General features: G+C 39.5%; 1 protein-coding gene across 1 annotated transcript; it reads right to left on the bottom strand.

Annotated features, from left to right (window-relative positions):
- Positions 1 to 13,030: 13,030 nt before the first annotated feature.
- On the bottom strand, positions 13,031 to 14,693 carry LOC145079406 (putative isoaspartyl peptidase/L-asparaginase 2). The gene is made up of 4 exons (XM_079023108.1): positions 14,446 to 14,693; positions 13,971 to 14,204; positions 13,758 to 13,844; positions 13,031 to 13,648 (listed from the first exon to the last, which is right to left on the bottom strand). The coding sequence occupies exons 1-4, from the start codon at positions 14,605 to 14,607 to the stop codon at positions 13,163 to 13,165; spliced, it is 969 nt and encodes a 322-aa protein (XP_078879234.1). The 5' UTR covers positions 14,608 to 14,693; the 3' UTR covers positions 13,031 to 13,162.
- Positions 14,694 to 16,175: the final 1,482 nt, after the last annotated feature.

The raw sequence follows: 16,175 nt of genomic DNA, 5'->3' as shown, positions 1-16,175 counted from the left end.
AAAGAATTTGGAAAGATAAAAGAACTTTGGAAAGAACAATGTGTGTGATGCGTGCAATCAGCCGAGCTCAAGTAAGTTTTTCCCCAAGATACCCATACATGTTATGATATGTTATGTTATGATATGATTTTGAGAACTGCATGCTAGATTAGGGTTGAGGATCTAGGGGGATGCCTTATATGCCTATTGTATGTACTTGTAGACCTGCATGCTAGTACTGACCAGTCAGTAATAGGATGGCTTGTTTAGGTTATGCCTGATTGTATGGGCCTTTGTATTGCATGTACAGATTCCTGATTAGAGGATAGGATGGTTTGATTGGAATATGATGGTTAGATTTTTCATTGTCTGAATGCTGCTTGCTTTGTGCTTTGTGGGACTCTTAGTAATGTGAGCTAGCTATTATGTGAATATGCTAAGTCACATGTGACATAGGCGGGATAATCTCAGAGTGATGGATTTGACCCCATTGCGCAGCTCTCGTATGAGTCTAACTGTTCTAGGGATGAGTCTTTTACTTGAAGGATTATCTGATCTCTGTTGCATGTGGCTATATTCATAAGGTAGCTAGTTGACATTACTGGAAATCTTTCAGCAGCTGAGGACTGGGTGAGTTCGGGAACCAAGGAAAGCCTAAGATATGTTTCAATGGGTTAGTAGTGAGGCTCAGTGAGACTTGGGTGTACCAGTTTGAGGAAGTGACTTGGAGGATTCGGGAGGATTGGTGAGGAAATTATGGATAGGTGTGGAAGGTAGTATTAGGCCCATACTACTGAAAGCACAGGATCCATACTCGAATCAGTGAGAGTCTTGGAAAATCTAAGAAGCTTCGGGGAGAAGTTAGTGACCCAGTTAGGGGACAGATGATGCTCCAGTTGTTGCAGCTTAGCCATTGGCAAGTGACTTAGTGAGCATGGCAGGGTGTCAGACCCTGAAGGATATGATTTCCAAGAAGTTGCAGATGCGAGATCGATTTGGAGCACCCCGGAAAGAGAGGGTTGTGCCAGGTGCATATAGTAGAGGGTCCCGGGAAGAGACCCATGACTTCTGATCATCGGGTGGAGGGCCAGAGTCAATGCAGCACGTACAAGAAAGTGCACGAGGGAGTTTTTCGCTCCAAGGGTTTAGGCTACAACAGGGTAACGGGGCTGGTCATGTCAGCAGAAGGTGATCAGTATTCCTCCATATGTTGCGGGTATGTCATCTTCTATTGCTACTAGATGGATGTTGGGATACATATCACTTTCGGATTGTGAGTGAGCTTGGATAACTCAGATCTCGAGGCGGTTTTTTGCTAGTTTCTGTGTTATCAAGGATCATATATGCTATCCTGCATGTCAAAAAGTCCTTGATGAACCCACAGAGGGACGCATCTTACGGATCGGGTTCCGCGCGTACCGTTATCATTTCAGATCTTTGTCGGGATCTATGAATGAGTATTATTTAAAGGATACTCAGTCAAGGTTGGAGTGATAGTTCTCCATTGAAGTCAGCGTTCAGGGGTTCTATCATTGTTCGGGTATGGTCGGTAATTGTCTATGGATGAACTTTGGAGTTCAAGGCACTACCGTTGCTAGGACAAAGCTGGTGACATGAAAAGGGTAGTGTCAGTTGCGGGTGTTAGATACATAAGTGGTGGGTCATCGCATGTTCAAGAGAATTGTATTTTTGCATGGGTTGTGTTCGGTTAGAGCTCAGTGGTACTGCAAGATTGGAAGTGGGAACGAGGATTTATCAGCCAGAGTGAAGATTGAGACCTTCAATTGACACCGTGGGAGATGGATTGAGGTGTCAGATTGGACCAGATTTCAAGAGTACTCTTCAAGATTTCAGAGGATGGGTGATCTTAAGATTTGATTGGTGATGGATCGCTAGCATTGGTAAGTACAGGTTATCATCAGTGGACTATTAGGAAGTAAGAAGGATTGGGAATCCTTCAATTCTCACGTACTGTGAAGACTTAGTCGAATCTAAGTGGGGGAGAGACTTTCTATAAAGTTCCCCAACTGTGAGTTCTGGTTGCGCGAGGTGCAATCTCTTGGGCACCTTGTCAACCAGAAGGGTATTCTGGTCGATCCGGCCAAGATAGAGGCAATGATGCAGTGGGAGATTCCGAAATCTCCAACTGAGATTCGGAGTTTCCTGGGTCTAGCGGGCTATTACCGGAGATTTATACGGGACTTCTCTGAGATTGCAGTTCCTTTGACCTGACTGACCAAGAAGTTTGTGGCCTTTCGTTGCGGGCCTGAGTAGCAGGCAACCTTCGAGACTCTCAAACAGCAGGTTTTGGGAACCAGGTTAGAACTTCGGTTAAGACTCAAATTCAATTGGGGGTTAGGTCGAGTGCGTGTTCGACCCGGTTGGGACAAGTGTTGTAAGACTGCGGGGGTAGCCGTAGCATTCATTAATAGTGGTATAGTATGGAAAGTGTTGTAAGACTACGGGGGTATCCGTAGCATTCACTAATAGTCAGATAGTATGGAAAGTGTTGTAAGACTACGAGGGTAGGCATAGTATTCATTAGCAGTCAGTTAGTATGGAAAGTGACGTAAGATTGCGGGTGTAGCCGTAGCATCCACTAGAGATCAGATAGCATTAGAAGTGTTGTAAGACTGCAGGGGTAGCCGTAGCATTCACAAGGTTGATAGAAAGTGTTAGCGTGTTGTAAGTCTACGGGTGTAGTCGTAGCATTCACAAGGTTAGCAAATAGTGCTTGAGTGATGTAACTCTGTGAGTGTAGCTGCAGCCTTCACTTGGTTGGCAGATAGCATGAGCGCGTTGTTAGGACGCAGAATGAACAGTAATACGCAGCAGTTCGGGTGCAGCAGTGAGGATATAGAAATCCACGGATTAGATTTCAGAATTACCCAGATGGATTAGATCTGGTTGAGCCAGTGATAGGACTGTAGGAGCGTCACTACAGTTATGGGATCAGAGAAGCAATAGACTGTAGAAGATTGCTTGTGATATAAGGCTACCATCGGTTAGGTGGCAATCACTTTTAGCCTTAGAACTGATGATGACAGGATTCGACGCATGGACCCGATCGGTTAGATCAGAAAGTTGTTAGAGTCGCAGTGGCATGATAACTAGTGGCAACTAGTTCCAGAGAAGGATTTTATTCGGATTTCGTGTGAGGAGACTTATTGGGAGTCCCTTGGCTCCGCAGCCAGGCCGAAACCCGATATTTTAGATGATTGGTGAACAAATAGAGACCAGGGAGGTCTCGTTAGATTTTGGAAAGCAGCCATGTGGCAACATACTGCTTCAGGCAGTCTGGGCAGCATTAGTATTTGTGTTCTAGGTTGCAAGTTCGGATGGAATACCAGATTACTTGGGTTATGCTAAATGACCTACAGGGATAATTGGGTCTGTGATTTCATTTTTCTAGTGGGAACCACAGGTTATCAGAAGTTGAGTAGTCAGTTGAGGGATAAACGAATTGAATTCAACGATAATGATTCTATATGAGTGGTCTGTCAGGGAATCAGACAATCTCAAGACAACAGATTCAGACGGAGTAGATGTGATCTTGTTGCGAGGAGTTCGTTCACCTGCGGATGTTAGGGCTTTGCGAAGACTGGTCACGGCTACCCTGGGAAGGCTAGGGTGTGCCCAGGATGGTGACCATGTTACTTAAGTGATTTGTTGCATGAGAAATGGTAAGGAATCATTTCGAGGACAAAATCTAATTTAAGTGGGGGAGAGTTGTAACACCCCGTTTATTTATTAGATAAATAAATAGATTAATGAGCGAATATTAGCCCTAAAATAAATAATTATACATAAAAGGATGGTCTCGAAGAGCTAATTGGCATAATTTAGAAGTGAGGATTTAAAAGCGTAAGTTCCAGACTCAGTTATAATTATTTTTTAAGACAGGGGGCTCCGTGGTAATTATTCGGATTTAATTTAAAAGGAAATGAGGTGGAAGGGTTGATTATGTCATAATAAAGATATTAGGGACTGTATAGTAAATTTTGTACCTAAGGTGTAAAGGATTTTGATGCTGAGGGTTTAAATGGTAATTATCGGATTTAATTTAAAGAAGAATTCCAACGCCAGGGTTGAAAGAGTAAATATTGGATTACATTTGAATAAAAGGGGGCATGGAGGGACTATTATTGCCATTATGGCAAACTCTTGAGTGGAGTTGGGTATAAAGGTTTAAGCAAACCCTAACCCTAAGGACCTTGTGGAACCGTCACCCCCTTTCCCCTTTATGCCTCCTACCACCGGCCACCCTTGCTCCTCCGACCACCAAGTCGCCATCATCGAGAGATCTCCAGCCACCGCGTCTGCCTTCCTCGTCGCCACAACTGAAGCCAAGTCGCTAGAGCCAACCTCTACGTCGGAAGCAAGCAAGGCTGTCAGGAAGGCTGCTGTGGATCGTCGATGTTGCTGTTCCGTTCGCCGCCGCTGTAAGCGTTGCTACTCCGCCATTGCCTCTTTCCGTCAAAGGCAAGCGGCCGCCGATATCCATCCGGGGCTGGTGCGTATTCGGAGATGGATTTACAAGTTTTGGTGTTATGGGTGTGTTCCTTGGCTGGGAATCAATAGAACCACCGCCACCACCGTGAAGTGGTGGCTGCTATCGCAAGAGTTGTTTCTACCGCCTCCTCGTGTCACCACCGCTACCGTATGCCGCTAGTTGGGTGGTTGGTTTTCCTTTCCGAGTGAAGAAGCAAAGATGTACGTTTCAGTTGGTATGTGTGTGTATAGTTGTAGCTCTTGGAAATGGCATCACCACCACCATAGGTTGGTGGCTGCCGCCATGCGCCACCGCCGGCCACCACAATGTGGTTGTATGTGTGCGTGTGTGTTATTATTAGTGTGTGTGGGTGTGTGTATTGTTGAGTTGTACATTGTAATGGTGCCAAAATAATAATAGAAATCTCAAACCACCACCGTAGGGTGGTGGCTACCGCCACCGGCCGCCGTGTCGGGTGGCAGTGTGCTTGCCTTGTTGAGTTTGAATCACTTGGGGTGCTTAAAACCCTAATGGGCCCAATGAAGCTCTATTGGACCTAAAAGCCCAAACATGCGACTGATGGGCCTAGTGAAAACCTTAATGGATCTAATGGACCCTAACTGGCCTAAGGAAAATCCTAATGGGCTTAAGGACCTAGTTATTGGGCCTATTGGGCTAATATGCTTTAGAAACCCTAATTAGGGTTTGGAAAACCCTAATGCAATGAAACCCTAATTTGGGGAATTACGGGACACACAGGAATTATTTGATAATTTGAAATATTAAATAATAATCATTGGCAAAAATTAATCTAAGCAATAATGGACTTAATGGATTAAGTCCTTAGTGGATTAAGTCCTTAATGGGTTAAGTAGGAAACTTAACCCTAATCATCATTTTATGTGAAACCCTAATTTCACTTGGGCCTTAAGTTGGGCCTTTCTATTGGGCTTTGATGATTAGGATAATACTGGGCCATCCAAGAACAAGCTAATGGGCTAAAATAATTTAATAGGCCTAGGGTAAGGCCCATGTAAGGGGTTGGGCCCAATTTAGAATATTAGGCCATAGATGGACCATAGTTTGGGCCTTTATAATTATGAGACATTAGGCCATTAGAAATACCAAATGTTGGACTGGACTTTTTAGTTGGGCCTTAGAATAAGGTCATGCAAAGGTTTGGGCCCAATTTGGAAAATTGGGCCATATGTTGGGCCTTGATTTCTAGTTGACTTTGGGCCTATGGATTGGGCCTTAGGTTTGAATAAAGCCAACCTTGGGGTAATGTAGTAATTATCCAAGTATGTATTTATGGTTATGTGTTGGGACCCAATTATTAATTGGGTGTTATTTCGGTGTTGAAAGTTCGGGAATCTATCATCCAGCAGCTGGGGTTGAGTCTACGGGACTTCAGCGGTGTGTGGGGTTGAGTCTGCGGGACTTCAGCAGTGTGAGGTGAGTTACCTTCCAATAGAAGTGGGTCTAAGGCCACAATGTCGGCCCACTAGTAAGAGTTATAGTAGAGATAATTGTCTTTGTGATAATTATCTGGTATGTTGCTATCTGTTATGATTATTTGCTAGTATGCTATGATGTTGTGTGTTATGTGATAGGAGGGGGTAGGTTAGACCCTAGTACCGGTCGAAAGGACTGAACGGGTAGTTAGTACCCAGTTATGTTAGACAGTTTATGATATATGTGTTATGTTATTATGTGGTAGTGGTAGGGGTGAAATAGTCCTTAGTTACCGGTTGAAAGATACCGAAGGGGAGGCCAGCACCCAGATATGCTAGGCAGTATGTGTATATATGGTATGTGGTTTGATGGGGGAACTCACTAAGCTTTGTGCTTATGGTTTTCAATTTTGGTTTCAGGTACTTCGTTTTCAAAGGAAATGAGTCGGCTCGATCGCAGCGGATCACACTATATTTCCGCATATGAGATCTTGGGGATTACACTTTGATATTGTTTTATGACAACATGTTTTTATTATTTCTACTTTGGTCTGTGACATGAAATGTTATTATGGGTGTTTTATTACTTATGGTTTTATAATAACTTATTTAAAAATGAAATTTTCAGCCTTGAATTTTAGGATGTTACAGGAAAACATAGTGTGCATGCTAAGAGCATGGGACAACTGTTGTTATGATTCAAGTAAGAAGTTAATTAACCGAAACAACAAATAATGAGTAATCAATATGGTGATTAAATAAAAGGTGTTTTATTTATACTCAAAAGTTTGGGACCATATAGGATTAGTATTATTCTTGTGTTTCACTTTGCATGTTTTGACTTCCTGAATAATAAGATTATTCAAACCCTCCATAGTCGCTCATACTTTGGAAGTAGGTATGAATGAAGACTGTCATAAATCTGTCTGTAGATTGACAAAAGCGTTTAGACATAGGACAAGTTTGTTGCAGAGTTCATGAGTGCTGCTATAAGATTAGAGTGTTGGATTAAACCCACACTCACTTGGATCGCTTCATGGATTTTATCACGAGTGATTGGTGAGACGGTAATATCTTATATTCTTGAAACCGAGATGTGTGAGTTGTATCTTGCGAGTCGGTTACACATTGATAATATGTAAATGCACCAGTAACTCGGTGTTATAAAATATATTGTTGTGTGTGATTCGGTGAGTGAGTACAAGCGAGCATTAAGTCGAAGTTTATCCGTTCCTTTTACCCAAAGTGGGATAAAAGCGATATTTGTGGGCCCCTCGATGATTTAATGGTGACACCCTAAGTGCTGAGCGAAGCCGAGACTAAGTTGAGGTGTTTAACTATAGTCTGTTGTCAGTCGTCATAAATCGGAAATCGGGAAAAAAACATGTGATCAAAGAGTATGATTTAAATCCATGTCTCAGTTCATACGATATCTAGAATGGAGGAATATAAAATCACTTATCTACAGGACAGGTTACTGATAAGATCAGAGTTCGACAGCGTCTTTGAGAGCTACGATTGCTAATCGGATAATACTTGCATTTATAGTTACTAGACTTATCCAAGTGGAAGACTGTTGGATTAGTGTTTAAGCCCGTAACTATATTTGGTAAGTATTTAACTCAGTTGTGCATGGTCCTTTTGGGTTACCTTCATCAAAGCAACTAGATAGGATGGTTTATTAATATATTATATGAATAATATATTAATAGACAAATCATAGAGTTTAATTAATATTGTACAAGAATTAGTTAAGAATTTAATTATGTGGCTAAAAGAGATTAATTACACTTGGGGACTAATATTGTAATTATAAGATAATTGCATTGTGGGCTATGGATTCCTAAAGGGAAGGGAGTTAGACGAAATCTATGAGAAGCCCATATAATTTTCGTCCAAGGGCCTTCTACAAAGGTTCCATGGGTTGCCTAAGGCCTAAGCAGAGAATTAGGGTTTCTCCTGAAACTCTAGCAGCCCACACAAGTACAAATAGACCCCTAGGGATCCCCAAAACGTGGCTAAGGCTTCTGGTAGTGACCTTGGACGGTTTTGGTGCTTCTTTCCTCTTTCAAATATCATCCTCTTGCTTATGGTGTTTGTAAACCATTAGAGGAGTGACATTTGTGACTCTAAGCTCCAAGGACACGAGATTTAAGCCATTCTATAAGAGGTATTCATCTAGATCTATTATTACATGTTAATTTCGATATAAATATGCTAGATCTAGGGTTTATGGCTTTAGATAATTATTGCATGTTCATTAGACAAACTAGATCCAAAGATTTTAGGGTTTGCTTGTACACCATAGGAATGATGTAGTGCTCTATTCCCATCATATATTTTGGTTGATAGTGTGGGGATCTGTCAAGCAAGAAGCCAAGAATTATCTAAAGGATTCGGCAACGCGATGTGAGTTTCCTCACTATGTTTAGCGGGTCGAAGGCACCAATGTCGACCCATGGTTTGCTATGTAGGGTGCAAGATGTCTGTGTGGCTCTTATATGTGTGTGTTTGTATGCTTACTGGGCGGGGCCCAATGGTTATTATGTATCTGGTTATGCATATATGATTGTATGCGGGCGGGGCCCGATGATTGTACAGTATGCTATTATCTTTGTGATTTTTGTATGTGTTTGAATGTTTATATGATTATATAGTTATGCGAGTGTGGGTGGGGCTCGTATCTCAGTCGACGGGGCCCAATATACAAGTGTGGGTGGGGACAGTATCTCAGTGGGCGGGGCCCGATATGCGAGTGTGGGCGGGGCCCATTATGTGCTTAGTTATGTATGGTATGTGGTATCTCAAGGAACTCTCTAAGCTTTGTGCTTACGGTTTTCAGTTTATGTTTTAGGAACTTCGGTTTTCAAATGGAAGAGCTTGGGATGGTTGCAGGGCACACACCACATGTTTCCGCATTCTGTGATTTACTCTGATTCAATGATGTTTTGCTAAATCTTGATTCCCATGGTTTCATGGAAATGATATGTATTAACGATTTATAAATTTAAAAATGAAAATTTTATGTCATTATTTTGGGACGTTACAAGTTGGTATAAGAGCCTTGGTTTGAGGGATTCGGGCACACTCTCGGGTGTGTCTGAACTGAAACTGAGGATTTGGTAAAGTTTTTCAAAAATAAATATTTTTTGAAAGGGATTTTTCTAAAAGAAGAAAGGGTGTGGTGCATGAAATCAGTCGAGCTCAAGTAAATTTTCCCAAAATACCCATACATGTTATCTAATATGCTTTGATCTGTGAATCTGTGAATCGCATGCTACTTAAGGCTAAGGATTTGCTCAGTTTTTGCATGATAGAATGCTAGGAGAGATGCTTTGTATTCCTATTGTATGGGCTTGTAGACTTGCATGCTAGTTCTGATTAGCTAGTGATAGGTTGGCTTGATATGTGATGCCTGGTAGCCTAGGGAGCATGTGATGCTGGATTTGATATAATTTATATGCGTAAGGCAATCAGTAGTGGGAGTGGGAACTCCTAGTATGAATGGTGGTATGTGGAATTATATGCTCGTGATTATTATGTGGATTGGAGTGCTACTGCATGAATTCTACTTGCATTATGCTTTGTAGAACTCTTAGGTGATGGGAGTTAGCTACAAAGTGAATATGTCAAGTCACATGTGACAAGGGTTGAATAATCTCAGAGCGATGGATTTGACCCTATTGCGCAACACTTGTCTGAGTCCAACCATTGTAGGGATGTGTATGTTACTCGAAGGATTATCTAATATTTGTTGCATGTGATTGTATTCATAAGGTGGGTGACTGGCATTATGGGGAGTTCTTCAGCAGTTGATGGCAGGGTAAGGTTGGGAACCTAGGAAAGCCTAGGGATTGGTTCAGTGCGTTTTGTTGATCCATCAAGCGAGTGTTGGTGTATGGATTGAGAAGGTGACTTAGAGGATTCAGGAGGATTCTTGAGGAAAGTATGGATAGGTTTGGAAGGTAGTATTGGGCTCATACTACTGAAAAACATAGGATCCATACTCGAATCGAGGAGAGCCTTGGAGAATCTAAGAAACCAGTGGGATGAGGTTTCTTGGGTGTATTCGGATCGTTTGCATGTTGTTTATAGTATGGTGTTGAGCACTCGGGAATGGGGTTCAAGTTATGGTTCTAGCTGAATAGTAGGTACTGAGTCGATCGATGTGCTGACGCAGGATTTCACCTCATCAGAGATTACTCATGGAATTTTGGATTGGACGTCGGTGATCTTCGTTTCAGTCAAGGAAGGAAGGAAGGGGTTTTTTAACTCTTGGATGGTCATTTTGGGGCCTTTTGAACCCTAAAAATTAGGGTTTTCCCCTGCACCACATATGCCGTGCGTACTCCACAAACGCCCTGCATATGTGGGTGGAACCCATGATCAAGATGGGCTAGTACGCTAAGCATACCCATAGAGTACGCCCCGCATACTAGCAAGGGACCAAATTGCTAATAAATTGCATTAAGGGGCAAAATGGAAACATACCAAGATTCAAATGTTACAATTTTATGGCAAGTTTTGAGGAACTTGATAATTGTTGGTTAGGTTCTGGCATGTGACGAACTGGAAAACAGAGTAGATCAAGGACCGAAGTTGATATATCTGCCAGCTAACGAGGTGAGTAACATTACTCTAACATTTGTTTCTTGTGATAAATGTGTAGTATAATATGTGAGTTATCTGTAATGTAAATGTTTGAATATTATATTGTCGATATTACAGTGTTATAGAGATACACCTATACCACCAAATGGTACGTTCTTTTGCAAGTGGATTATATGAGACAAAGAAGAAATTGATGTGTCACAGGCTAACATTGTGTTATGTGTTGATGTGTCACGGGTTGACATCGTTGATATTGTTGATATGTCACGAGATGACACCATTCATATTCGTTGATGTGTCACGTGTTGACACCGTTGTTATTCTTTGAGATGTTATGAGGTAATGAGATGATCTTCGTGGTTATTAATGGGTAACAACTTACAATTTACCAGTCAAGTAATGTTGATACTTTGTTAGATCTCTTATAGGAGGTTTATGATTTTTAACTATAGATTTTATTACACTGTTATGTTAAATTATGTGATATTTTTGTGGTTGTGTGATTTATGTTATTGTAGTTGTTATTCACTAAGCCGTGAGTAGTTGTTATTCACTAAGCCGTGATGCTTACAATTGTAACATCCCAAAAAATCGTGCAAATAATTAGGATTATAAAATTAGCATATAAAACAAAATAATAAATGTAAAATGTATATATGTGGAAAGTGTGTAGAAATGAATGTATAATAGAATTTTAATTGAGTTATGTGTGTAACTCAGTATAATCGAAAAGTAAACTACAATGTAAAAATATATGAAATATGAAAATTTCAAAAAGACAAAATTCCCTACTTTGAAACCGCATAAAATAAATTACAGGATGATCGGTTACGAGTTGGGGTAACCATCTTCAAAACAGAAAGAGACGATTGTTAGAGAATAGTTTGAAGCTTGATTATCAAATACAAAGTTTTTCAAAGTTTGAATCTTACCATAAACTTCTTGAACGTTAACATTCTCTCCAACATTTCTAAGTCCCCACATTTTCAAAAGCATGAATGAAAATCGATTCTCAGACTATATATTAGGGTTTTTGCGTCTTGCTAAATGAGGTATGGGAGAAGACGAAGGAGTGAAGTACAGTCTGCAATCTTATTAATTGAAGTGGCGGCACTGGAGGGTAGAACCTAAAGTGACCAAAATGCTCTCACATGGAGGGCACGTGATGACACCAACGACTCCCAACAAACGGACTATGACGGAATGGACTAAAAACCCATGAAAACCTTGATTTTGGACATTTGATGCAAGTTGGAAACTTTTTGGAACCCATCCAAAGGTTTTTGCAAACCACAATGACCAAATTTACAGTTTTGTCCTTTAAAATAATAATAAGTTACAAAAATCAATAAGATTGTTTTTTGGTTATATTATATAATTTACTTTCTAATTCCTATGACAAATATGCAAACCAAAGACAAAAGCATGATAGATTCCAGTTCCTTCGTATTCTAATTCCTTTAATAAATTTCATTCTTTTCAAAAATATTTTAAGAACCAAACGCCTCATAGAATAGTAATAAAACATTAGTAAACTGCATGCAAGCCATAGCTATAACATTTCTCTTACCAAACTCTCAAATGTATTGTTATATAAAGTGTTACATATTATATTTTTATTTTTTGCAAAAAAAAAAAATGAAAAAAAAAAGGTTTTTTCAGTCCGGACCAGTTATTTTCGAACGAGTTTAGGACCATAATACCCAAGTCAGGACAAGACCCAACCCAGGTTAACCAAACTTGGTTTCTCCATTGGGACGAAAGACTTAAACCCGGTCTAGGACCATAATTCAGTGATTATAGTCGACTATCACCAAAACCGGATACTTAAATTTACTCATTATGATTACATTTTCCACTTCATATTACATGAAAGTTTTCTATGCTTTTTATTCTGTATTAATTAGTATTTTTATTAAAGTAGGGATGTTCCGGTTTTCCTATCGTTGTTAATAGAATGCTAGATTTGGGAGAAACATCACGAAAGAATCTTAGAAGAAGATTTTGTCCTTTTCTGCCTGAAGCAGAATCCTACAATATACATTTGCCATTTTGTGGGAAAGCAAAGATCTTGAATGCATGTGCGTATATTGTGGCATACTGGCATGAGGAAGAAAACAAAGAATCTTGAGCAAGATTCATTACTATTATTCCAAAACTACCCCTGTGATGGTTACACTTGTGGTGTAGAATGGAAGGACAGAAGTGGTACCATTAGTTAGGAGAGCTTTTAGGCACGGGAAAGGCCGATTCAGGACTACTTTGTCCATGTCTCCTTGCTCTTTTTAAATACCAACAAAAAATACATCAGACATTTATGATCTATTCACATTCTTTTCTATAAATTCAGCACTTTTGGCCCCAAATCGCATCAAATAGTGATAATGGTTTTCAAGGATATGACAAGTTGGCGTATTTGATAAATAATGTATGGATTAGCTTATATATGGTTTTGTTAGAATATATTAATCGATTTGTGAATAACATCTGATGATGAATAAATAGTTTTATAATGCACATTTTATTTGATTCCAAACTACATAGCATTATAATCCTTACAATGAACCCATGATTAAGACACATAAACAATGTGTTTATGTGTCTAATATTAATCATTACAATTAAATCAATCCCAAATCCCAACTTCCATGAACCCATTTTCACTAGCACATCCCCTAAACATCCCTACACAGTTAAACCCATACGCCACCTCACCGGTGTTGGACACCGCAATCAACCCTGCTTTCCCTTCATCTAACCTTTCCTTAATCACAAAGTCCACCGCCTCCTGCAACCGCAACCCTTTATACTCCATCACCGCCGCCACTTCACGGGCAAGAGTCCCCCGGATTATGGCTTCACCTTCCCCAGTGCACGAGACCCCACATAAGTCACATGCATAGGTCCCTGCGCCTATAAGTGGTGAGTCACCTATCCGGCCCATTCTCTTGTTTAGAAGCCCACCGGTTGATGTTGCGGCGGCGCACCGCCCTTGGCTGTCGACCACCACACAACCGACTGTCTCTGGTGCATAGATGCTGATGGGAAGCCCGTTCATGTGTATTGGACTCTGTACTCCGGTTCCACATACCTTCGGTATCCTATAATCAAACTGTTTCGAAACCAAGAAACAAAAGATATTGAGATTGAAGATGTATTAATTATAGCACATTACCACGCTTTTTAATTCACTCATCGTAAACGAAAGGTAAGGTAATTACCACAATGGAATCAGCTTCTTTTGCTAATTTGAGCATTTCAACGTTGTCCTGGGTGATGAAGTAGTCGTTTTCCACCCGATCTACACCCTAAAAATGCAGAAAGTAAAATGTAAGGCATCGGAACACAATTACACAACTATAGTAAGATTTAGCAATTTGTTAAGAGACATTTTGGTGTAGAAATGGAGTTTAGGAATGAAATTAGTGAGGTACCATTTGTTTGGCGAACTTCTCGGCGCCGGAAAAGGCGAGATAGGAATGTGGGGATTTGTCCATGACTAAGCGAGCTAAGGAGACGGGATTCTTCACGGTTGTGAGCCCTGAAACGGCGCCGCATCGTCTACCGGGACCATCCATGATACTGGCTTCCATTTCCACAGTACCATTCTCGGTCAATGCAGATCCACGGCCTGAATTGAACAGAGGATCCGTTTCCAATTCACGAACCTACATTAAATTCAATAACCACTCGAATTCGTTATTACGTACGGACAAATAATCCAAAGAACCAAATGAAATCAATTCGACGTTAACCTAGATCTGAAAATTGCAAGTCTCAATTCTCAAACACATGGCATGCAAAACGAAATTGCGACTCCATAATCCACATGATTCTCGATAATGTATTGCAAATCATGAAAAATGTTGACGGAGTGCATCATAGAGAGGAAGGAAGAAGAAAGCTTACGACGAGTTCAACGACATCAATGGCGGGAACAGAAGAACGAAGAGCAGCGATTCCGAGATTAAGGCAGCGTGTGAGAAGTTGCTTCGCCATTTCTTGGCGTTCGGTCGGAAGGTTAGGATCAACGCCGGCGCCGCCGTGTACTGCTATTGCCCACCCAGCCATTGTATCTCTCTTTGTAGATGTATATGTATCTCTTTGAAATGTTTTCAGAAAATTGTTGTTGCCTTCTTTAATCTTCGAATTATGTTTAGCGTAATAAGAAAGGTGGCGGGATGGGGTATTTATAGGGGTTTCCGGATTTCAAATTTACTTATTAAATCTGACTTTATGTTGACAGAATATATTTTAAGATTTTAATCAATAAAATTTTATAAAATCAATAACAAATGTGAGAACGTAACCTTAAAACGTATTAAATCCACGTATTAAATCCGGTTCAAAATTTTAGTAAGTTGTTAAGTTGGATTAAACTTGATTAGCTGGAAGACACGATAATGCTCACGTGTTTAATGCCTACGAAGTTTCTACTTTGATTCTTATCATGCTGAATGAGATTTGGTTCATGCTCCTACTTTATTAGGAATTAAATTAAATATGATATATTATAAATGTTTTATAATCTATCACTAAGTTAATAAGGTAGTATTAATGTAATGAGGAAATGTTATTATTTAAAATGGCAAATTCGTGTTTTATTGATAGACACAAGCTGAATTAATGATTATTAAAGGAAAAATGAATTGGTCAAAGTTGGGGTTTGATTGTCTCTATGTGACCAATGAGATTACTTTTATGTAATTTGGGGAAGGCTTATTCTAAGGCGTAGCTATTGGCATCGTTTATTTGAAGTGCTACTTTAATTAAGTATTTTCTTTGTTAGTTGCACTTGTGATATCAATTAAATCCATTGTTGTGTCATCAAATCATTCGGGTTTATTTCTGATGTGTCTTTTGGACTTGGTTAGATGTCCACTTTGTGGAGTTGAAGAAAAATAAGTTATCATCTTTTGTTAACTTGTGATTTAGCAAAATTGATGTTGATCCACGTTGTGAACCGGTATGCTTTGAATTCCTTCGACCCACCATGAGTTAAAGAAGTTATTTCCGTATTTAATCACATTAGGAGTTCACGACTACAATCAAAGGTGCTAAAGCCTAAATGTAATTGTGATTTTACCTTATATATGATTTATCTGCTCGGAATGAGAGCGCGTTCAACAATCACCACACTTACACAACACAAAAATATTGAAGAGATTAAGTTAACAACATTCCATTCGTATGAATAAAATAATAGAGCACGAATTGAAAAAATTGATTTGGAATTTATGGTGCATCTTTCCTTCGTAATTCCCCTCTTATATAAAGCATTGTTTTTGCTGGTTTAAGCTTTTGTGCTAGCTTATTGTTATATATATAAGAACTGATTCGTACATAACAATTGATGCTTTAACACATCTTATTAAGTATGGAGAAAATTATATATATATATATATATATATATATATATATATATATATATATATAATCAATTTTTTATTGTTAGTTTTACCCATGCATCTTTATCTTCTTTAACACATCTTGAATCAATAGTCACAAATTATTCAAATATTATCTATTTTCAATAATAATAATAATAATAATAATAATAATAATAACAACAACAACAACAACAACAACAACGTTGATAATAATAATAATAATATATTTTATAGCATGCTTAGATTACA

Source organism: Lactuca serriola, chromosome 1 (assembly GCF_051521515.1).
Source record: "Lactuca serriola cultivar US96UC23 chromosome 1, Lser_US96UC23_V15, whole genome shotgun sequence".
Taxonomy (NCBI): domain Eukaryota; kingdom Viridiplantae; phylum Streptophyta; class Magnoliopsida; order Asterales; family Asteraceae; genus Lactuca; species Lactuca serriola.
This window is presented reverse-complemented; position numbering and strand designations above follow the sequence as displayed.